Source organism: Trachypithecus francoisi, unplaced genomic scaffold (genome assembly GCF_009764315.1).
Source record: "Trachypithecus francoisi isolate TF-2019V2 unplaced genomic scaffold, Tfra_2.0 Lachesis_group14, whole genome shotgun sequence".
NCBI classification, from domain to species: Eukaryota; Metazoa; Chordata; class Mammalia; order Primates; family Cercopithecidae; genus Trachypithecus; species Trachypithecus francoisi.
The window spans coordinates 36,968,567-36,991,023 of record NW_022681459.1 but is presented as its reverse complement, the minus strand read 5'-3'; the positions used below and the strand labels follow the sequence as shown (position 1 = coordinate 36,991,023).

At 54.2% G+C, this 22,457-nt stretch overlaps 1 protein-coding gene across 11 annotated transcripts in view; it reads right to left on the bottom strand.

Annotated features, from left to right (window-relative positions):
- Positions 1 to 16,574: 16,574 nt before the first annotated feature.
- Positions 16,575 to 22,457, bottom strand: part of TOM1 (target of myb1 membrane trafficking protein) — a 49,886-nt gene continuing 44,003 nt past the window's right edge. For 4 of the 11 annotated variants that reach the window (XM_033232755.1, XM_033232761.1, XM_033232765.1 and 1 more), the window contains 4 exons: positions 19,729 to 19,739; positions 18,808 to 18,867; positions 17,585 to 17,627; positions 16,575 to 17,490 (listed from right to left, as the gene is read on the bottom strand). In XM_033232755.1, the coding sequence (XP_033088646.1) occupies positions 17,158 to 17,490; positions 17,585 to 17,627; positions 18,808 to 18,867; positions 19,729 to 19,739 (447 nt within the window). In that variant the 3' untranslated portion in view covers positions 16,575 to 17,157. Of the gene's footprint in view, positions 17,491 to 17,584; positions 17,628 to 18,807; positions 18,868 to 19,728; positions 19,740 to 20,338; positions 20,393 to 22,457 lie in introns of all 11 variants that reach the window. The other 7 variants (XM_033232757.1, XM_033232758.1, XM_033232756.1 and 4 more) reach the window with 7 other exon arrangements.

The following is a 22,457-nucleotide window of genomic DNA, read 5'->3' as shown; positions in this document are numbered from 1 at the left end:
GCCTCTGCCAATCACAGGCTTGGCAGCACCGTGGGAACTTTTTTTTTTTTTTTTAGGAGTCTTTCTCTGTCGCAAAGGCTGGAGTGTAGTGGCACGATTTCGGCTCACTGCAACCTCTGCCTTCCAGGTTCAAGCAATTTTCCTGCCTCAGACTCCCTAGTAGCTGGGATTACAGCTGGGATTACACCACACCCGGCTAATTTTTGTATTTTTTTGTAGAGACGGGGTTTCATCACGTTGGCCAGGCTGGTCTCGAATTCCTGACCCCAGGTGATCCACCTGCCCATTATGGGAACTTTGATAGCTGCCTGGGAAGGTGGTGGTCCCTATCAAGTGACTGGAGATCTCCCTCAGCTCAATTCAGCCAACAATGATTGTCTTCCTGGGGCCTCAGTTTCCCCATGTTAAAAGTGAAGAATAAAGATAATTTCTCATTCACTTAATGATATTCCCTGAGTCTATTATCATCATCATCCTTGACTTTTTTTTTTTTTTTTGAGATGGGTTCTCACTCTGTCACTCAGGCTGGAGTGCAGTGGCACGATCTCGGCTCACTGCAGCCTCCATCATGCGGGCTCAAGTGATCCTCCCACCCTAACCTCCCAGGTAGCTAGGACCACAGGCCTGTGCCACCACATCCACCTGGCTAATTTTTTTGTGTTTCTGATGGAGACACGGTCTCGTTATGTTGCCCAGGCTGGTCTCAAACTCCTTGGTCCTTTAAGTAATATCAATAATTTTTTCTTTTGGAGAAAGAAGGTGCCATTTCCCCCCATTACCCAACAGGATTTGGAGGAGGGTTGCTCAGATAAGGAGATTAGCACAGAGTAGGCAGCTCTTAAACTCAAGAGGGAAATTTATAATTTTACTTGCCACCTCCAAAGTTACCCTTGGCTTTGTCCTGTTAATGACAATGTCTGATTTGGAAGCCAGTCAGGGCAAAGAACCCCTTCAGCTCACGGCCATCGGGGGTTGGGATTCTGTCCTGGGGGTCCTTTGGCCCTCAGGGCAGTCCCATTTCCAGTGGCTGAGCTTGAGGCAAAGGGAGCGAGCCATGTGGGACTTTTCCCCATTTATCCCATGGGGGCCGTTTTTTTGCCAGTGGCCTGGCTTCTGGCACTGATGGCAGTTACCTTGGAGGGTATTCTGAGGGCAACCTGTATGGAACTCGAGGGCTTATAAAGCAGCCAATAGTTGAGCCTCTCTCTGTTCCCTGCATTTCTCCTTCTCTTTATCCCTGTCCTTCTTATTCTGCTGTTGATTATAAAAGACCTGAGAAGGCTAATTTGACGATTTCCTGCATAAGGGGCACTGGATTCTTTTGGAGAAAGAAAGGTTGACTTTTGTAATTTTCTCACAGTTCATTTTAGGCCAAACAGTATTAAAAAGGAAAAGTAGTTTTTTGTTCTAAGATTTGGGTGATCAAACTTCTCAGTTTTTGAGAATGCAGGGGCATGTCCTGACGTAAGATGACGTGATTACCCAACTGCAAAGAGAGAACAAAGCAGAAAAAATCAGAAAAGAAAGCATCCTGTTATTTTCCTGTTATCCTTTCCTGAACAGGGCGTCCCCCATTTGTCCTTCGGGTTTCGGAATGAACTAGTCTTACTGTGTACCTTTAACCTTAGCCCCATCTCATCATAATTACCCACTGAGAAGAGAGGAGATACTGAAGTGAACAGGGGGGCGGGGCACCCTCTTCATCCTTGGGGTTCCAGAATAAACCAGTTTAACTTGGCCATTATCTCTGTTCTAATGGTCATCTGTTAGCCTGGGATCAGCCTTCATCTCTGTCCTGTGGGCTTTTTTGTCTCCTGTGCCTATGGGCTTGGGTCAGCCTATATCCTTGACTCCATTACCTTGTAATGACCCTGGCTTGGAGCATTCTAGTAATAAAGTGATTATCCATTTCTGATTCCCATTTCCCACGTTCTTTAAGTAGATGAGAAACCTGGTTTTCAGCCAGCTGCCTCAAGGGGCCTGGACCTTTGAATATGACCTTGAGGGTCTTGATACATGGAAGTGATTAGAGGAATGGAGGAAAATTTGTATTTGGGGTTCCTGGTCCGGCTGGGGTAACATGAAGAACAAATGCTTAAGGACAGGACAGTCCCTCAGCTACAGGAGGAGGTGGGAGGAAGCAAGAGGAATACTCATGGAAAACCTTCATCCACTTGCAAAAACAGCAGCCCTTGGATTCGAAAGGGCAACTTTTTTGTTTTTTGTATTTTTCTGAGACAGAGCTTCACTCTTGTTGCCCAGGCTGGAGTGCAATGGTGTGTGATCTTGGCTCATTGCAACTTCTGCCTCCCAGGAGGTGTTTGGCTGGGAGTGACTACAATGCAGAAGGTCAGGAACCCACCTGCCAAGGAAGGCAGGAAGGACCCTGGGCTCCAGGAAGAGGCGTGTTCCTTGGAGCCCAGGGCAGGGAGAAGCCTCCTCTAAGGAGAGTTGGCAGGACGGGGCCCCTGGGCAGCTGGGCGTGATCGGGGGAGTTGGCTAGAAATGGATGAGGAGAAGGCTGGGGGAAGGCTCTCCCTTCCTCTCCCTCCCAGCAGATGCTGCTCCCTGCAGCAGGGCCCTCCTGCCCAGAGCTCAGCCTCAGACCTGTGCAGGAAAGAGACATGGAATTGGCTGGGAAAGCTCTCTCTGTGCTCTGTGGAATATGGGGGAGGGCTGAAGCTCAAGGTGGCTTTAGAGGCTGTTATGGGAATAACCGAAACCCCTCAAATTCACATGTTGAAAACCTAACCTGGAGGAACTCAGACTATCTGGAGATTGTATTAGGGTATTTATTTATTTATTTTATTCTTTTTTGAGATGGAGATGGAGTCTTATTCTGTCACCCAGGCTGGAGTGCAGTGGTATGATCTTGGCTCACTGCAACCTCTGCCTCCCAGGTTCAAATGATTCTCCTGCCTCAACCTCCCGAGTAGCTGGGATTACAGGCGGCTGCCACCATGCGTCACTGATTTTTGTATTTTTAGGAGAGATGGGGTTTCACCATGTTGACCAGGCTGGTCTCAAACTCCTGACCTCAGGTGATCTACCCGCCTCGACCTCCCAAAGTGTTGGGATTACAGGCATGAACCACCACACCCTGCCCGTATTAGAGCCTTTAAAGAGATAATTAATTTTTTTTTTTTTTTTTGAGACAGAGTCTCGCTCTGTCGCCTGGGCTGGAGTGCAGTGGCCAGATCTCAGCTCACTGCAAGCTCCGCCTCCCGGGTTTACGCCATTCTCCTGCCTCAGCCTCCCGAGTAGCTGGGACTACAGGCACCCGCCACCTCGCTCGGCTAGTTTTTTGTATTTTTTAGTAGGGACGGGGTTTCACCGTGTTAGCCAGGATGGTCTCCATCTCCTGACCTCGTGATCCGCCCGTCTTGGCCTCCCAAAGTGCTGGGATTACAGGCTCGAGCCACCGCGCCCGGCCCGAGATAATTAAATTAAAATGGGGCTGTTAGGGTGAACCCTAATCCAATATGACTGGTGTCCTTATAAGAAAAGATTAGGACACAGGTACAGAAGGGAGGCCTTGTGAAGTCACAGGGAGAAGGTGGCCATCTGCAAACTGAGGAGGGAGGCTTCCAAAGGAACCAACTGCTTGGCAAGGTGTCAGAGCGCTGGCAGCAGAGAATGGTTGGCTCATGGTTAATAAAGGGAATTTACTAACAACAGTATAGATTTGAAAAGGGACGTTGTATTAGACAGAAAGAACGCTGCAGCAGAGCTCAGCGGGGTGCTTCAGCGAGAGGACGGGGCGTGCCAGGGTAGATTTTCCTTAGGACCATTTATGGACCTTAAACCAGGAACTTAAGGGTAATTTGGACCATGTTAGCCATGTAGGTCATGGTACATGATTACATTTGTAAACATTGCAGTGCCTTGATGTCAGCAAGGGTTGCATGATGAGTTTCTATATGCATGCATTCCGGAGATGTAGAGAAATTCTAATTACTTACAAATTTTTGAGAAAGAAGGCTGGTGCCAGATGCTGGCTTCAGATAATAGGAAAGTCTAATTACTTCTACATTCCTCAGATAAGGAGTTTTTGCCTCTGGATGGTTTGTTTGATGGCCACCAGCTGATCTTTTGCTCTCATCACCAACCCTGCTAACACCTTGATCTTGGACTTCCAACCTCTAAAAGTGTGAGAAATAAATTTCCATTGTCCAAGCCCCCAGTCTGTGGTACTGTGTTATGGTGGCCCAAGCCAAAGAGCACAGGGTCCCAGACTCTAAGACTGGGAGTGGCTTTGAATACAGAGGCTCATTCCAACTCTTCTTTCCTCTCTTCTCTCTTTCTCCCTTTTTATTTTGAAAAAAATTTCAGACATACCAATGAGCTGAAAAAAATAGCACCATGAGGCCAGGCGCGGTGGCTCACGCCTGTAATCCCAGCACTTTGGGAGGCCGAGGCGGACAGATCATGAGGTCAGGGGGTCAAGACCATCCTGGCTAACACAGTGAAACTCCGTCTCTACTAAAAATACAAAAAATTAGCCAGGCGTGGTGGTGGGCGCTTGTAGTCCCAGCTACTCGGGACTGGGACTTGGGAGATGAGCTCAGCTTGAGCCCTGAGCTTGGGAGATGAGGCTGAACCAAAGCAAACCAGGATCAAAGGGGAGAGTGGGCCTAAGTGTTTGCCTTAACTGCCAATCAGATTTTTAAAAAAGTTACCATGACCTACATGGCTAACATGGTCCAAATTACCCTTAAGTTCCTGGTAAGTTGTGAAGCCTCAGAGACGGTGCTTGTGTGTGTGTGTGTGTGTTTTAATTGTAGTAAAATATACATAACATTTAACATTTTGACCACTTTTTTTTTTTTTTTTTGAGATGGAGTTTCAGTCTTGTCACCCAGGCAATGGCATGATCTCGGCTCACTGCAACTTCCAGCTCCTAGGTTCAAGTGATTCTCCTGACTCAGCCTCCTGAGTAACTGGGATTACAGGCGAGCACCACCATGACCAGCAAATTTTTGTATCTTTAGTAGAGACAGGGTTTTGCCATGTTGGCCAGGCTGGTCTTGAACTCCTGACCTCAGGTGATCCACGTGCCTCAGCCTCCCAAAGTGCTGGGATTACAGGAGTAAGCTATCACCCCCGGCCCATTTTGACCACTTCTAAGTGTACAGTTCAGTGGCATTAAGTACATTCCCACTGTTGTACAACCATCACCACCATCCATCTCCAGAACTTTTCCGTCATCCCAGACTAAACCTCTGTACCTATTAAACAATATGCCAACTAGATTTTATAGCTCAATTTATGGATCAGTACTGGGGGGGCTGGCCAGGTGAGATGGCTCCTATTGAAGGTGGTGAGTGCCCTGTCACTGGAGGTATGCAAGCATGGGATATGGGTTGGCTGAAACAGCACCATCAGTCTGACTCTACGTGAGTCTTTATGAGGTTTTTGTTGGAGGGGGAGACAAAAAGCCTTACATATTGTTAACTAAGCTGGGAGGTTTTCCTGTGTATTTATTTATTTATTTTTTTGATATGTGTGTGTCCCAGAGGTCATGATTTGACCTGTAGTTACCTGTATTAAAAACAAGCTGTCCAATAGTGAGGCTTCATCATGTATCACACAAACTCCCATCTTGTCAGGCCAGTCTGGGACCAGTGCCCAGGCATGGCGACTTCCTTCTCACTCTTGCGCCTGCCATCACCTTCCAGAAACATCTAATAGCCCCCTTCCTCCTCTGCAAGTGATGGTGGGTTGGGAAGTGCAGCGTATGGCAATGTGGTGGACACTGTTGACTGTCTACTCACCAGCCATCTCCTTTTCCCCTCAGTAACAGAACCCCAATTTGTTTGGGATCCAGATGGAATAATAGATTTAGGGAGGGTGTGCCCAGTGCCAGAGGTGAGTCATGGTTACTCTGAGGCAGAGATTCTAAGCCATCTTGTGGTCATCCCATTCCTCTTTGCCAGCGTAATTGTTCAGGTGAATTCCATGATGGATGAATGACCAGCCAGGAAGTTAGAGTAGCTTGTCTGAGGAGGTGACGTTGTAGCTGAGCCCTGAAGGATGAATGAATTAAGGAAGGTCGGGGGGGTCTGTTTTAGAGGAAATAGCACTTACAAAGGCCCTGTGGTCAGGGCATGAAATTTTTATTTTTATTTTTTGAGATGGAGTCTCACTCTGTCGCCCAGGCTGGAGTGCAGTGGTGCGATCTTGGCTCACTGCAACCTCCACTTCCTAGGTTCAAGTGATTATCCTGCCTCAGCCTCCCGAGTAACTGGGATTACAGGCATGCACCATCATGCCCTACTAATTTTTGTATTTTTAGTAGAGACAAGATTTCACCATGTTGGCCAGGCTGCTCTCGATCTCCTGACCTCATGATCACCTGCCTCGGCCTCCCGAAATACTGGAATTACAGGCATGAGCCACTGTGCTGGCCCAGCATGAAACTTTTGAGGTGGGAAAGACAGCCTGTCTGGAATGCAGAGAACCTGAAGAATGTGGCAGGGGATAGACTCCAGGGGCCCTGGAGGCCAGGCCAAGAGGCGGGTCTTTAGCCTGAGAGTAAGTGAAAGGCTTTAGGTGTGTGTGTTGGGTTTTGGGCTGAGGGTATTGTAAAACATGGTGGGATTTGCCCTTTGAAATATATTTTCGGCTGGGTGCAGTGGCTCATGCCTGTAATTCCAGCACTTTGGGAGGCTGAGGTGGGAGGACCATCTGAACCTAGGAGTTGGAGACCAGCCTGGACAACATAGTGAGACCCCATCTCTAAAAAAAAATTAAAAAAAAAAATGACGGCTGGGCGTGGTGGATCACACCTGTAATCCCAACACTTTGGGAGGCTGAGGCAAGTGGATCACCTGAAGTAAGGAGTTTGAGACCAGCCTGACCCCAATACGGTGAAACCCTGTCTCTACTAAAAATACAAAAATTAGCTGAGTGTGGTGGTGCATGCCTGTAGTCCCAGCTACTCAGGAGGCTGAGACAGAAGAATTGCTTGAACCCGGGAAGCAGAGGTTGCAGTGAGCTGAGATCGTGCCACTGCACTCCAGCCTGGGTGACAGAGCAAGACTGCCTCTAAAAAAATAAAAAATAGATAAATAAAAATAAAAATTAGCTGGGCATGATGGTATGCGCCTGTAGTCTTAGCTACTCAGGAGGCTGGGTGGGAGGATCGCCTAAGCAAGGGGTGGGGGAAAGAGGGGACAGGGGAAGTCGAGGTTGCAGTGAGCGCAATCGTATGCCACTGTATTCCGATCTGGGCAACAGAGCAAGATCCCATTTCTTAAAAAAACAAACAATGAAATGTATTTGGCAGCATGTGAAGAAGTCACTGAGGGAAGGGCAGAGTCCTCCCCTAACTTCATGTCCAGTAGAAGCCCAAAGTCCAGGCCGGGCGCGGTGGCTCAAGCCTGTAATCCCAGCACTTTGGGAGCCCGAGACGGGCGGATCACGAGGTCAGGAGATCGAGACCATCCTGGCTAACACGGTGAAACCCCGTCTCTACTAAAAAATACAAAAATCTAGCTGGGCGAGGTGGCGGGCGCCTGTAGTCCCAGCTACTCGGGAGGCTGAGGCAGGAGAATGGCGTGAACCCGGGAGGCAGAGCTTGCAGTGAGCTGAGATGCGGCCACTGCACTCCAGCCCGGGCGACAGAGCGAGACTCCATCTCAAAAAAAAAAAAAAAGCCCAAAGTCCTCCTGAAGATTCCAGCGATCCCTGGTACTTGCGTTTTCACCATTTCCCTCGCCCTGCTGTCCCAGCTTCTTCCTATTTCTGCTCTGAACTGTGCTGACTCAGACATGAAACTTGCCCCTTCCCCTGTTCCCCAAAACCCCTTTTTTATTTATTTATTTATTTTTGAGACAGAGTCTCTTTCTGTTGCCCAGGCTGGAGTGCAGTGGCGCCATCTCTGCTCACTGCAACTCCCCTCCCGGGTTTGGGCAATTCTCTTGCCTCAGCCTTCCAAATAGCTGGGATTACAGGTGCCCGCCTCCACGTCTGGCTAATTTTTTGTATTTTTAGTAGAGATGAGGTTTCACTATGTTGGCCAGGCTGGTCTTGAACTCCTGACCTCAGGTGATCCATCTGCCTTGGCTGCCCAAAGTGCTGGGATTACAGGGGTGAGTCACTGCGCCAGGCCCAAAATCCTGCTCTTGACCAATACTTGTGAGCAGAGCATTTACTAAAGATCTCAGGGCCACAGAGAGGGGTGACATTAGACAGAACCTAGAGAACAATTTAACACAGCATCTGTTCTTCTGAATCTTTTTTGGCTGCTCTTCTCCCTTCCCTCCCTCCACCCCAGTAGTTCACCTCTGATCCTCCCCAACTCTTTGCCTGGGGCCCGGTGGCTCACCCTCTCCTGCCTTCTCTCTCTTCCCCTTCCTGGTTCTTGTCTCTGTGCTCTCAGGCCCTCTTCCAGATGGCCCGGTATGATTCACCTCCCTCTTACGAGCAGAGCAGTCCAGCTGTCTCCAGCTCCCTCCCCAAGCCTGCAGATCCAAAGTCACTGTGCACAAACCTGGACATGACAGAGCTTCCTTTACTCCAACCATTGTCTTCAACCATGCCCAGCCTCCACCAGAGTCCTTTGTGACATCTTGGGTGGTTTTGCTAACTTTCTTGTCACTTTTAAGTATGAAGAAGTCCAATCTTGGACGGGCGCAGCGGCTCACGCATGTAATCCCAGCAGTTTGGGAGGCTGAGGTGCGTGGATCACTTGAGCTCAGGAGTTTGAGACCAGCCTGGCCAACATGGTGAAACCCTATCTCTGCTACAAACAAAAATTAGCCAGGCATAGTGGTGCACACCTGTAATCCCAGCTACCTGGGTGGCTGAGGCAGGAGAATCACTTGAACCCAGGAGGCAGAGGCTGCAGTGAGCCGAGATAGTGCCACTACACTCCAACCTGGACGACAGAATGAGATCCCATCTCAAAAAAAAAAAAAAAGTCCGGTCTTGAAGTTTAATCTCACATCGAATTTAATATCGCCTTCTCCCTCCCCTTAGCACTACAGAAGGGTATGGACAGCTCCTTTGCTCCCCCTTCCTTGTCTCTGTCTCCTGGGTCCCTGTGTTGCAGAGTCACGGTGAGGGGATGGAAGGGCAGAGCCATGTTTATGTGGGGACGGCGCAGAACCCAGGGTGGCCATCGATGGAGGTGTCCAATGCATGTGAAGGCCAAGGCTGGCAGGAGCCATGGTGGAGCCCCTGGCTGGAAGTGAGCACAGCCATCTTCAGCTCCTACCCTTTTGGGTTGGGGTTCTGCTTCCAACAGTGGGTGGGCCTAGAGGCGCTGGGTAAACAGAGGCTGTGCTGTTAGTTCCCTGGGATGAGGCTGCCCAGGCAATTGGAGCACTTTTGGATGGAATGAGATACTGCGTTGGTGTATTAAAAGTCTGATTACCGCTGGGCGCAGTGCCTCACGCCTGTAATCCCAGCACTTTGGGAGGTCGAGATGAGTGGATCACTTGAGGTCAGGAGCTCAAGACCAGCCTAGCCAACATGGTGAGACCCCGTCTCTACTAAAAACACAAAAATTAGCCGGGTGTGGTGGCATGTGTCTGTAATCCCAGCTACTTGGGAGGCTGAGGCAGGAGAATCACTTGAACCAGGAAGGTGGAGGTTGCAGTAAGCTGAGAACACACCACTGCACTCCAGCCTGGGGACACAGTGGGACTCCGTCTCAAAAAAAAAAAAAAAAAAAAAAAAAGTCTGATTACTGATGCCCAAAAGGGAAAAACATTAACAACTTAATGCATTCCAGAATGTTTTGTGGCCAAAAACTAAAACAAACAAAACTCTTCTAAATCCAGAGTCTTGGGGAGACCATGATAGAAGAATACCTTGGGGACAGAAGGTTTTAGAACCCACCGGCCTAGTTGGTCTCTGAGGCTGACTGTTCTGTGGAAGCCCACAGCAGGGTGCAGGGTGCTGGGGAGGGGCTTCTGAAGACAGATTTCCCCGTGTCCTCCATTCGCCCCCCTCCTGCGGGGCAGGTGCTGTGGAGGACCAGGTTTCTAGTCTCAGTTCTGATACAAATTTGCTGTGTGGCCTTGGGCAAGTCTCTGCACCAGTCTGGGCCTGAGAAGGGATCCTGAGGGAGGGCCCGACCTCAGCAGCCAGCCCTCTCCCTGCAGAGGTCCAGCGGCCTCTGCAGCCTAAGCGGCCTGCAGGGCTCAGGGCCACTCACACAGATAATGTACACAGTGACTTTTCCAGCCCAAGGCAGCCCTAGGCGCAGCTCCAGGCCCAGAATAAAATGAACTTTACCCTGATTCCCTGGGGACCTTTTCTCCCCAGAAAAGGGGACTCAGTGTTTCCACTTGCCAGCTCTGTGGCCTTGGATTAGTCAGTTGACTTTTCTGATCTCACCCCCTCCTTTGTAAAATGAAGATTCTTTTTTTTTTTTTTTTGGTGGTGGTGGTTGTTGTTTTGTTTTAACTTATATATTTCTTTTTTTTTTTTTTTTTGAGACGGAGTCTCGCTCTGTCTCCCAGGCTGGAGTACAGTGGCCGGATCTCAGCTCACTGCAAGCTCCGCCTCCCAGGTTTACGCCATTCTCCTGCCTCAGCCTCCCGAATAGTTGGGACTACAGGCGCCCGCCACCTCGCCCGGCTAGTTTTTTGTATTTTTTAGTAGAGGCGGGTGTCACCGTGTTAGCCAGGATGGTCTTGATCTCCTGACCTTGTGATCCGCCCGTCTCGGCCTCCCAAAGTGCTGGGATTACAGGCTTGAGCCACCGCGCCCAGCCTAACTTATATATTTCTTGAGATGGAGTCTCGCTCTTGTTGCCCAGGCTGGAGTACAGTGGCGTGATTTTGGCTCACTGCAGCTTCTGCCTCCCGGGTTCAAGCGATTCTCCTGCCTCAGCCTCCCCGGTGGCTGGGATTTACAGGTGCCCCCAACCACGCCTGGCTAATTTTTATATTTTTAGTAGAGACAGGATTTTGCCATGTTAGCCAGGCTGGTCTCAAACTCCTGACCTCAGGTGATCCACCCACCTCTGCCTCCCAAAGTGCTGTGATTACAGGTGTGAGCCACCGCGCCCGGCCGAAGATTCAGTTTTGACAGGGCTTCCAAGGTCTCCAGTGAGGGCAGGGTCCTGTGGGGAGCATGGGCAGCACCCCTACTCCTCAGTTCAGCTACTTCCCCTTTCCCAGGGGTACCCTGGGGCAGGTGCAAGGATGTCCCTGGCTTGGGTTTCGGTTCCCTCCTGCCCCTAGGCGGCCAGCTCCCATTCAGGCACTCAGCAGGGTGTGTGGGTGGTCGCCTCCCGTGCTGTCCCATTGGTCCCACTGAACCTTGGGCAGGTGTTACCCTACCCCTGTTGGTCCTGGAGGGGGAGATGAACCCAGGGGTCCTACTTCCCCCTCTTGTAGATATTTGAGTTTCTGTCCTCCTATTTCTTTCCTTTTTGGAAGGAGGATTATGGAATTTGGGGGTTGTTAGGGCAGAAAAGCAGAGTGCAAAGGGGCGATAGGCTCTCTTAATTCAAGCCTATTAACAGATGGGGAGACTGAGGCCCAGAGAGAGGAAAAGGCTTGCTCCAAATCAAACAGGAAGGCAGTGGCTGTGCACGGCTGGAAGCCGGGTTGGCTGACTCCTGGGCAGTGTTTGGACCTGACACACGGGACCCAGGAGACCCCACCCTCTGTCCTGCACTGACTTCCCTGTGCTCGTGGGTGGGTGTGGGCTGCTCCCTCCCCGGGCAGCTGGGCTGGCACACGGAGCCTCCTGGGCCCCTGCATCAGGTAGGGAGGCAGCACACTGGCCAGGGCATGTCCCTCCCCTCCCTGGCCTCCCGTTCCCTGTCTGTATATTTCTTACTGGCCTCAAGAGGTCCAAGTGCCCTGCCAAGCTGACTCTCACCCACTGGGGATTTGGGGGCCCTGGTCAGCTTGGGTTCCTTCCCTCTGCTGGCCAGCCTGGTCCACAGTGCACAGAGGGTGCAGGGCCAGCCTGCAGCAGGGGAAGGAAGACATCAGAGGAGTCCTGAGTCAGAGGCAAGGGGTGAGGATGCGGCCTGGCGACGCTGCTTCCTCCAGTCTCGCCCTGTACCAGGGTTGGTGGAAGTGAAACCTGCCAGCTCACCCACTTGGGTCTGCTCTGAAACAACGAGCGGCCGTGGGGACCAGGGGAGCAGCCCCTAGCCCGGCTCCCAGCGCCTGTATCTCCCTCCACTCTGCCAGCACTCCTGCTCGCTCCTGGTCCCATGGCTAACCCTTGGATCTAAGGCTAGGCTGCCCTAGGATCAATCTAGCCACTCTCGAACTCCCACTAGGGCAGGGGGTAGGGAGTGGAGGTGGGTATTTCATGTGGCAGCCCCTCTGAAGACACTGTGACCACCTGCCAGAGAGCAGTGTGCCTGGGAGAATGGACCCAGGGCCTAGAGGGCAACAGAGGGCAATACAGGGCTCCTTCGTCCCTTTGAATTCATATGTTGAATCTCTAACCCCTAGTATATCAGAATGCAATTGTATTTGGTTGTATTTGGAGGTAGGGGCTTTAAAGAGGTGATTAAGGTGCCGGGCGCAGTGGCTCACGCCTGTAATCCCAACACTTTGGGAGGCTGAGGAGGGTGGATCACCTGAGGTCGGGAGTTTGAGACCAGCCTGACCAACATGGAGAAAACCCGTCTGTACTAAAAATACAAAATTAGCTGGGTGTGGTGGTGCATGCCTGTAATCTCAGCTGTTTGGGAAGCTGAGGCAGGAGAATCACTTGAACTGGGAGGCGGAGGTTGCAGTGAGCTGAGATTGCGCCATTGCACTACAGCCGGGGCAACAAGAGCGAAACTCCGTCTCAAAAAAACAAAACAAACAAACGAAAAACCAAAAAGAGGTGATTAAGGTACAATAGATCATTAAGTGGACTCTAATCCTTGATGAATGGTGTCCTTACAAAAATGGGACTTTTGAACACAGAGAGATGCAGAAAGATGATGTGAGGCCCCAGGGAGAAGATGGCCATCTACAGCCAAGGAGGGGCCCGAAGGAACCAACTGAGCGGATGGACTCCGTGTCCGTGATGTTGAACTTCAGCCTCTAGAACTGGGAGGAAGAAGGTTTCTGTGTCTAGGGGCTTGTCTGTGGGACATGGTGGTGGCAGTCCACCTGGAGAGGGTGGGAGGCACTGGGCACGACCGGGCAGTGGTGGCAACAGAGATAGGCTACTGCGGGGATGGAGGGAGAGAAGGAATGAAGGCCGGCGGGAAGCAGGTTTCTCACTGCTGGAGGAGGGAGTTACACACAGGCGAAGGGCGGAAAAGAAGGAATCTGTGGTGGAGCTGGAGTTACTGGGCGAGTTCCTGGTTTGTCTACACCTGCAGACAGAAACGGCAATGCACACGGATGTGTGTCGGCGAGAAGGCGCGGGAGCAGGGGCCCCAGGGACGGCACACCCGGCGCTCTGTTAAGAGAGGGAGGGGACCGGGTTCGCTTTTGCCCACCCAAAGCTCCCGTGGCTGAGCTCCCAGCTTGTCTCACCAAATCCTCCCCACAACCCTGTGAGTCGGGAGCTCTAAGAAAATCTGAGACTTCCAGAGATGAAATCCCTTGGGCCAGAGCCCAGCCGGTGAAGCCAGATCCTTGGACTCCAGCTCCCAGCCCCATCACCATTGTTACTCAGCCCCACCTGTCAGAGGGGGTGTGTGTGTGTGTGTGTGTATCGCCCCTCTCTCCCCGTATGGGGCTGACTTGGCCGCGGCGGACTCCACCCTGGTGCCCCGGCAAGCCCTGTACATGCAGCGCTGCTGCCGTCTCGTGGTCGCCCTGGAACACTGACCCTGAGCCGGGGCGATAGCACGTGCTCAGGGCTCAGAACTGGGCCTACCTCCAGCCACTTTGGAGAGGTCAGAGGCTTCCTAAAGCGCCTACTGAGAGTCAGCAGAGCCCAATCCAGGACCGCTAGAGGGACCCTGCCGCGTTGCCGGGATCAAGACAGCCCTGACCCTCTTAGGGGTGGCAGCCCAGAACCAGGAGGAAAGACAGACACCATCCTTTGGTGCTCCCCCAGTGGGGAGTAGGGACAGAGGTTTTTCCGGAGCTGGGAAGGCAATACCAGAGGCAGAGCAGGGGTCCCTAGAATTACTGAGGAGTCTGAGGGGCAGGGCTCTGGGCCAGGTGTCTGGAGCAGATGCCATTCTGGAAGGGAGAGGGGACCATCCGTGACAATAACAACATCAACAGAGCATTTTCTACATGGGAGGTGCTGGGTTACTTGTTGGCTCAGTCAACCCTAAGAACTGTATGAGGGAGCGACTGTTATTTGCCCATTTTACCAGTGAGAAAACGGAAGCACAGAAAGGTGAAGTAATTTGCCTAAGGTCACGCAGCCCAGAAGTGGCCGGTCAGGGGGTGGGTACTGACACGGGGGCAGGAGGTGGAGGGGTCAGTGTCCAGGCCCAGAGTGGGATGGTGGGGGCCCAGGGGAGCCAGGAGGGAGAGGGCTCGATGGAGGCTCTGCCAAAGGCTTCTTCAAAGGCAGGCCTGGGGCGCCCTCTCCCCTGCCCACCGGCCCCTCTCAGCTCCACTCAACCCCTCCCCCGATGCCCCGGGCCCAGTGCCTTCCGATGCAGCTCGGCCTGGCAGGAGCTGCGGCACCTCATTGATCCTGCCCTGTGGTGCCAGGTGGAGGCCCTGCTGCTGCCCAAGGCCCCCACCAGGCAGCTGGCCCTCATTTTCTTGGGGCCAAGACTTCCTGCAGCTGTAAAGTGATCCGGCCCAGGCCTGCGGCCTCAGCCAGCCTACCGCCAGGAAACCCAGCCTGACTGCACTGATGAATTTCCGCCAGCGCCCACCAGCCCCCACGCAGCCCCAGCAGCCTTCTCTCTGAAGGAGGCCCTCAGGCAGCCCAGGACTGTTCCAGCCAGACAAGCTGAGACCTCTCCAGGGGCCGCCTCCTGCCTGGCATTCAAGGCCCTCCATGGCTCGGCTCGCCCCATCTTACCTCTGCAGTCTTGGGCCGTCCTCACAGAGAGCCTCCTGGCCCTGGGCATCCCATCCCATCTTCTTCATTTCACAGTGCAGAACAATGATTGAGTTTATGTCTGTCTTTCTCGTCCTTTTCCCTCCCACGTGAGCCCACAGGGCTGACACCTGGCCACCTCACTTCTGTCTGGCAGGCATCTAGCGCTATGCTGTGTGCAGCTGGCTCCCAGGGGATGCACCCACAGGGATGAATGAACGACCTGGCAGTTTTCACCCTTAGCAGGGCCCTGAGACCCCCCCGGCCCAGCCCCGGGAGCCATCTGTGGAACTTTCCTTGTGTTTCCCAGCTAACACAGGGGAGACGAGGCCTCGGCTTTGATCCTTGTAAAATCACAACTCCCCCTAAGAGGTCCCCAGTTAAGTAGGGAGAGAATGAGGGAAGCAGGCAGTGGGGTGTGGGTGGGGCAGGCAGGTGAGGCAGCAGTGAGGAAGGTTGGGGGTCCTAGTCTTCCATTACTTAGTGTATAACCAGACAACTCCCTTCTTCCCCCAGCCTCAGTTTCCCCAGCTGTAACTGGTGGCCAACATCATTGACCCCATAGGGCTGTTGTGAGGTATGAAAAAGGCTGGGCCAGGGTAGGGCACCTGGCAGGGGCTCACATATGCCCTGGATATGGCAGAGAGCGCCTGGCCTGGACCATGAGCATCCTCATGGCGGCAGGGCCTCCCGTTTCCCTGCCTGGTGCCACTGTGCCTGCCCTCAGCTGCTTTCCTTGCCCCAACTCCATCTTGAAGGCTGGGCTGGGCCTGGTCTCCTGTATGCCCAGCTCCAGACCATACCTCAGATGGCAGGTGCTGCCTGCCCACTGCCCATGGGAACCAATGGCTGCTCACACAGACCCGGGCCCTCTCCCAGGAGCCCAGGACACTGTGGACTCAATTGCTTCGGCCCCACACCAGCCCCCCTCCATTCCCCGACCGTGTCCTGGGCCAGGAGACTCCAACATACCTGGGCAGTGACTCCCGGGGAGTTTGGCCTAGATATCCCACACCTGAAAAGGTGGCACCCCAAGACCTGGGGCTCCTGAGCTGCCATGGAGGTAACTTAGCCTCGGTGCCTGGAAAACGGGCAGGATGCGTTTCTGCACGAGGAAGTGCTGGCACATGACAACTGCATGAGCTTCCTCCTCTGAGCTGGGCAGCTTGTGTGGCTCACGGAGTCGTAGACGTCACGTGTATACATCGAGGATGCTCACTTTGCTTCTCCCAGGCTGTTGTGATGCTACGAGCCAGTGCGTAGCTCCCAGGAAGGCCAGCATCCTCCTGTGGCCTGTGTACCCCACATGCCCACGCAGTCCACACGGGCCCCAGCCCTTGTGATTAGTGTGCTCTGTGCAGGGCAGGAGCTGGCCTCACGGGACAGCAGCGTGAAGTGCCTTGAGGGAGGGATGTCAGCTGGGGAGGGCATGCATCCTCCGGGCAGGGGCGGTGGCTGGAGCCTGCCATGTGAGGTGGGAGGTGCGGCATCTGCGTAGAGTAGCTGGGTGCTTGCTCCTGTCCCTCCCCTGCACCATCTACAGATGCTCACCTCTCGGGTGGCCCCCAGCCCTGCCCAAAGGAGTCGCTGCCTCTCTGAGGCCAAGAAGTCATTTCTCACCGGAGACTCGACAATGCTGCTAGCAGGGTGGTTTTCTACCTTTAATTGGGGACACAAAAGGCACCTCTCCCAGTACAAGAGGATCAACCAAGAGCTGAGCCCCAGTGCTGTGGTGCCCGGCCAGAAGGAACAGAGGCAGGATGGAGGACAAGGCAGTGGAGGGACAGTGGGGCCCCAGCGTCCCCTGAAGCCTCACCTGCAGCCTGGGGCTGGTGAGATCTCGCCCACTGCGTGCAGAGTTGCAGCTTCATACCTGGGCCGCCGCAGCTCCTCAGAGGGCCTCCACACCTCCACACCCTGCCCTTGATGGCCAGCCAAAGCCATGGGGCCCCACGCAGCAGAGCGGGGAATGAACAACAGGCTCGACACAATTTCCACTGTGGCCAGCTTCCAGCCAGGCCTCAACTGGCAGTGTGGGCTCTGAAGGGCTCCACAGGGCATGGGCCCAGAGCAGGGTATCACTCAGTGAAGGAGAGTCACACTGGGCCAGCCAGCCTGTCTTGGGGCCTCCACTTCTCAGCAAAGTCTCATGGTCAGCTGGGGTGGGAAAGGAGGCAGAGCAGCCAGATCCCACTGCAGTGCAGACCTGTCCCCAGTTCATCCCACTGCCTCCACACCCCCAGCTGCAGCTGAAGCAGCTCCATCTTCAAAGAGGAGAAAAAGGGGGTAACGAGCCACCCCCAAAGCAGCCTTGACACCAGAGGAGGGAGGGAGGTCCCAGCCTAAGGGTGTGAGAGCAGTGGGGACCTGGGCTGCAGGGTGCCAGACCCCACACTCATAAGGCAAACAGCATGTCATCATCTTTCTCCTGGGTCTTCTTCCGGGGTGCTGGGCCAGGTGGGGGACCCGGGGGCCCCTCAGCTGAGGGGCTGGAGAGGTTGGGCAATCGATCCGCGGCTTTGGCGCGTTCTTCCAGGAATTTGTCAAATTCTAGAGGAAGGGGTGAGGGTGACGGTGAGGGTGAGGGTGGGCTCTGAGGCCAGAGCCCTGGGGAAAGGAAAGGGCGGGCAGGGGCGGGGACTACTACCTTCGCTGGTGACCCCCTTAGGCTCTTCCGCATCATTCCCCTGGGAAGGTAGAAGGAAAGGAGGCAGAGGTTAGCGGGGCCCCCAGCACAGTCAGCCTGGGGCAGTGGGGCCACAGCTCTGGCCCTGCGGAACCTGAGCACTGGGTCCCAGCAGGGTCTGCACGCCCCCGCCACCCAGGTCCCAGGACCTGGACCTGGGCTCCTCCCTGAGCCGTAGGCCTTCCTTGGGTGGCACCTGACTTCCTGAGCCTTGTTTTTCCTTCTGTAAAATGGGGGCGGGGTGGGGGCTGAAGCTAACTTGGAGGGTTGCTGGTAAGCTGAAATGAGATAATACGTTGCATGTCAAGCCTAGCACCTGGTGCCCAGCGGGTCCTTGATGAGTGCTGATTCCTTTCCTTGGGAGGGTCACAAGGGGTGGACGGTCCTCACCCCCGGGGGCAAAGGCTGACACCCAGAGGCTGAGGGCCATTCATGCTGACACTGCAAGCTAGGGAGGGGTGAGGCTTCTGCCACCAGACAGAAAGCCTAAGTCCGTGCCCCGTGGCTTAGTCCTGGGCAGAAACGGTCTCTTCACCTGCAGAAGGCGGCTTCTAGGCCTGAAATGCCCAGGTGCCTATGTGGGCCTTGGTGCCCAGAGAGGGGATGGCAGATGCTGGGGTAGGAGCCCTGGATGGAGAAGCTGGCTCTGGCCCTGCCTCTTCTGCTCCCTGAGAGGGTGGCAGGGCTTGGGGTCCCCATGACTGGAACCTGCCCTCCTCCTCCCGGGTGCTTCCCTTTAGAGGACAGGTGCTTATCAGTCTTCTGATCTGTAAACAGGGTGGGGATGGGTTCTCTCTGCAAGTGGCTGGAGTCTCCTGAGCTACTGCAGGTAAGAGCCTAGTGCCGTTATGCTTCCTCGGTTAGCCTCTCTAGCCTGCCCCGACATCCCTAAGGTGGGCTGACACCCACTGGCACCTCACCTTGGGAGCAGGCTCTGGGAAGCAGCTGAGAGGCTACTGTGCCCAGGCCTTCTCTGGGGGAGGGGGCGTGCCAAACACAAGGTGGGCAGGTGGCAGGAGTTGGGGACTTTAAGTGTGCCCCTCTGCTCTCAGAGTGCTATATGCTATACAAGAATACCCTGGCCCCGTGGCTCATTTCTTGTGAGAACAATGGGTCTTCCTGCTTTGTGGGTGAGGAGTGGGCCTGAGCCTTTGCGTCCAGCTGACTGGGCCCCAACGTACCACGTCAGTGGACAGCCACTGCTCGATGTCCTCCATGAGGCAGGCCTGGGTGACTGGGATCTGGAAGGAAGGGCAGAGGGTGAGGCAGGGAGGGCAGTGCCCTGGGTGACAAGGTGGAAGACGTGCTAGCTCAGCACCTGGCAGCTGGGTGGCCCTGGGCAGCCTCTCAGCCCAGCCTCAGCTGCCTAGCTGCCCGGACCCACCACTGGGCCCTTTGTGCCAGGCTGTGGGCGAGGGAGGTGCAGAGCCAGGAGACTAAGCAGGGGACAGGGCTCCCAGCAGCTGGAGCAGGGCCAGGGGTCAGAGGGAGCTCCTTCCCCTTGAGGAGAGGAACCCCAGTTCCGACACACCCTGCGGGTAACGGTTCTAGGCTGGAGGAGGGGCTTTGGGCAATGGCCTGGGGCAGGGGCTATGCCGCAGGTTCTCAGGAGCATCTGACAAAAGACACACCAAGCCCAGGGACGGACCCCAGGCATTTTCTCCAGCCATGAAGGCTGGGGTGGGGACATGGTTAGTGGGCCAGGGGGCCCCAGGTTCCATTCCCTGGTGCCTCTGTAGACGTAGACTTAACGATAGAAGGGGGCATAGCATGGCCTGAGAGCAGAGGTGCCAAGTTGACCAAACAAGGCCAGGTGGGTAGACCCAGAGAGGTGGCATTACAGATGGGGACATTTCACTTTGGGCCACAAAGACATGGGCTGTGCCACGATGGCTCCCACACAGGGGCAGGAGTTGGAGGCTCTCTTCTCTAACGGCTTCTGCAGTGGCAGACTCCAGTTGGAGGTCATGGGCACAGACTTCAGAGTCAGAAAAAGCTGGATCTGGCTCACCCCTTAACACAGTGTGACTGTGGGTGGGTTACTTAACTTCTCTGCGCCTGATTTCCCTCGTCCTTAGGGTGAGGCTAGCAGCAGTACTTACCGTCCAGGTGGCCGTGAGGATGAAATGGGATGTCAAAAGCTTAGCACAGGGCCTGGCATGGAGGAGATGCTCAAGAAACCAATAGGCCAGTTCCTATTACAATTAATCAGTAATGGCACTAATAGCACTAGTTACTAGTTAGCTACTTTAGAAAAGAGTCTTTCCCCAACCAGGCCAGTTTGGTTTCCAAGCTCCGTCACCCAGCACCTGAGGACCCCCCAGGCAGGAGCAGAGCCCAGAGAGAAGGCAGGAGCCGACTTCCCAGCAGCAGTGGCAGCAGCCAGCGCCCAGCTGCCCACACCGGCTCCCTCTCCCTCCCCGGTATCCCCATCACCTCTTAGCTGCCAGAGGGGCCACCTTGCCCTTGCCCGAGACTCAAGAGTGGGAACTGGGCACAGAGGAGCTGCGGAAGCTGGGCTGGCCGGGCCAACCCGGGAACAGCCTGAGCCCTGGGGCGCCGCAGGACCCTCAGCTGCCCCTCCTCACTCCTCTGGGTCTTCTCCTGGGTCCCACTCCCTCGGACAGCAGCATGGTGCCCCACGCCCACGCCTGGCAGGAGCCCTGCGAGCAATCCCAGCTTTCCGGGCGGCCGGGCCTGACCCCTGCTCACCATGCCTTGTCTCACCATGCAGTCACTGACGCTCTTCTCACAGCCACCTCCCATCTGGGTGAGAGAGTCACGCTGATGGCGGAGGGCCGGCAGTGCCAGGGCCACTGGAGGGCGCAGCTTCTAACGGGGTGTGCCTTTCGGGTCAGGCCTGCTGCCACTTTGGGAGACGTGTGTAGGGGTGTGTGCTTAGGTGTGTCGGTGTGTGTAGGGGGGGTGTGTAGGTGTGTCGGTGTATCAATGTGTGTAGGTGTGTCAGTCTATGAGTGTGTAGGGGTGCAGGGGTGTGTATGTAGGAGTAGGAGTGTGTGGTATCTGTAGGTGTATGAGTGTAGGTGTGTATGTGTAGGTCGTGTAGGTGTAGATGTGTATGGTGTGTGTAGATGTGTATGGTGTGTGTAGCTGTATGTATAGGTGTGTATGTATGTGTAGGTGTTAAGTGTAGATGTGTGTGGTGTGTGTGCAGGTGTGTGTGGTGGGTATAGATGTGTGTGGTGTGTGTGTAGGGGTGGTGTGTGTAGGGGTGTGTATGTAGGTGTATGAATGTAGGTGCGTATGTGTAGGTGTGTGTGGTGGGTGTAGATGTGTGTGGTGTGTGTAGGTGTGTATGTGTTTATGTGTAGGAGTAGGTGCGTGTGTAGGTGTAGATGTGTGGTGTGTGTGTAGGTGTGTGTGGTGGGTATAGATGTGTGTGGTGTGTGTGGTGGGTATAGATGTGTGTGGTGTGTGTGTAGGTGTGTGTGGTGGGTATAGATGTGTGTGGTGTGTGTGTAGGTGTGTGTGGTGGGTATAGATGTGTGTGTGGTGTGTGTAGGTGTGTGTGGTGGGTATAGATGTGTGTGGTGGGTATAGATGTGTGTGATGTGTGTGGTGGGTATAGATGTGTGTGTGGTGTCTGTGGTGGGTATAGATGTGTGTGATGTGTGTGGTGGGTATAGATGTGTGTGTGTAGGGACGTAGGTGTATGAGTGTGTAGGTGTGTGTGTGTAGGAGTGTGTATATAGTTGTATGAATGTAGGTGTGTATGTGTAGGTGTAGATGTGTGTGGTGTGTGTAGGTGTGTATGTGTTTATGTGTACGTGCAGGGGTATGTGTGTAGGTGTAGATGTGTGTGGTGGGTATAGATGTGTGTGGTGTGTGTGCAGGTGTGTGTGGTGGGTATAGATGTGTGTGTGTGCGGTGGGTATAGATGTGTGTGGTGGGTATAGATGTGTGTGTGTTGGCCGGGCGCGGTGGCTCAAGCCTGTAATCCCAGCACTTTGGGAGGCCGAGACGGGCGGATCACGAGGTCAGGAGATCGAGACCATCCTGGCTAACACGGTGAAACCCCGTCTCTACTAAAAATACAAAAACTAGCCAGGCGAGGTGGCGGGCACCTGTAGTCCCAGCTACTCGGGAGGCTGAGGCAGGAGAATGGCGTAAACCCGGGAGGCGGAGCTTGCAGTGAGCTGAGATCTGGCCACTGCACTCCAGTCTGGGCGACAGAGCGAGACTCCGCCTCAAAAAAAAAAAAAAAAAAAAAAAAAAAAAAAGATGTGTGTGTGATGTGTGTGTGTGTGGTGGGTACAGATGTGTGTGGTGGGTATAGATGTGTGTGGTATGTAGGTGTGTGTAGGTGTATGTGTGTAGGTGTGTGTGTAGGTGTGTAGGTATGTGTGTAGGTGTATGAGTGGAGGTGTGGTGTGTGGAGGTCTGTGTGGTGGATGTGGCAGCCGGTGCAGAGAGGGATGAGGCAGGTATTGCGGTACCCACCGGGGGGGTGAACCACAACAGCTCTGGGATGCCAGCGCCCTGGGTAGGCTGGGGCAGAGCTGACAGCAAACTAAACAAAGCTTCTCAACTCTCTCCACAAAGATCCCAGAGGCTGGGCCTCAGCGACCCCAGGACAGCAGGGCAGGCGGCTGTCAGATGGTCTGGAGGCTCCCAGTGGGGTCTGATGGGCACTCAGGTTTTAGAAACATCAGTTTATCCAATCTTCTCACATTCATCCACAGCACACAAGCAGTTTCCTAGGGCCCCAGAGTGGAGCGAGACGAGAGTCCTACTCCCAGTCCATCGCCCTGTGCCTGGCTGGTCCACCCTACTCAGACCAGCATGTGGCCTGGCACATGGCACACGGCAC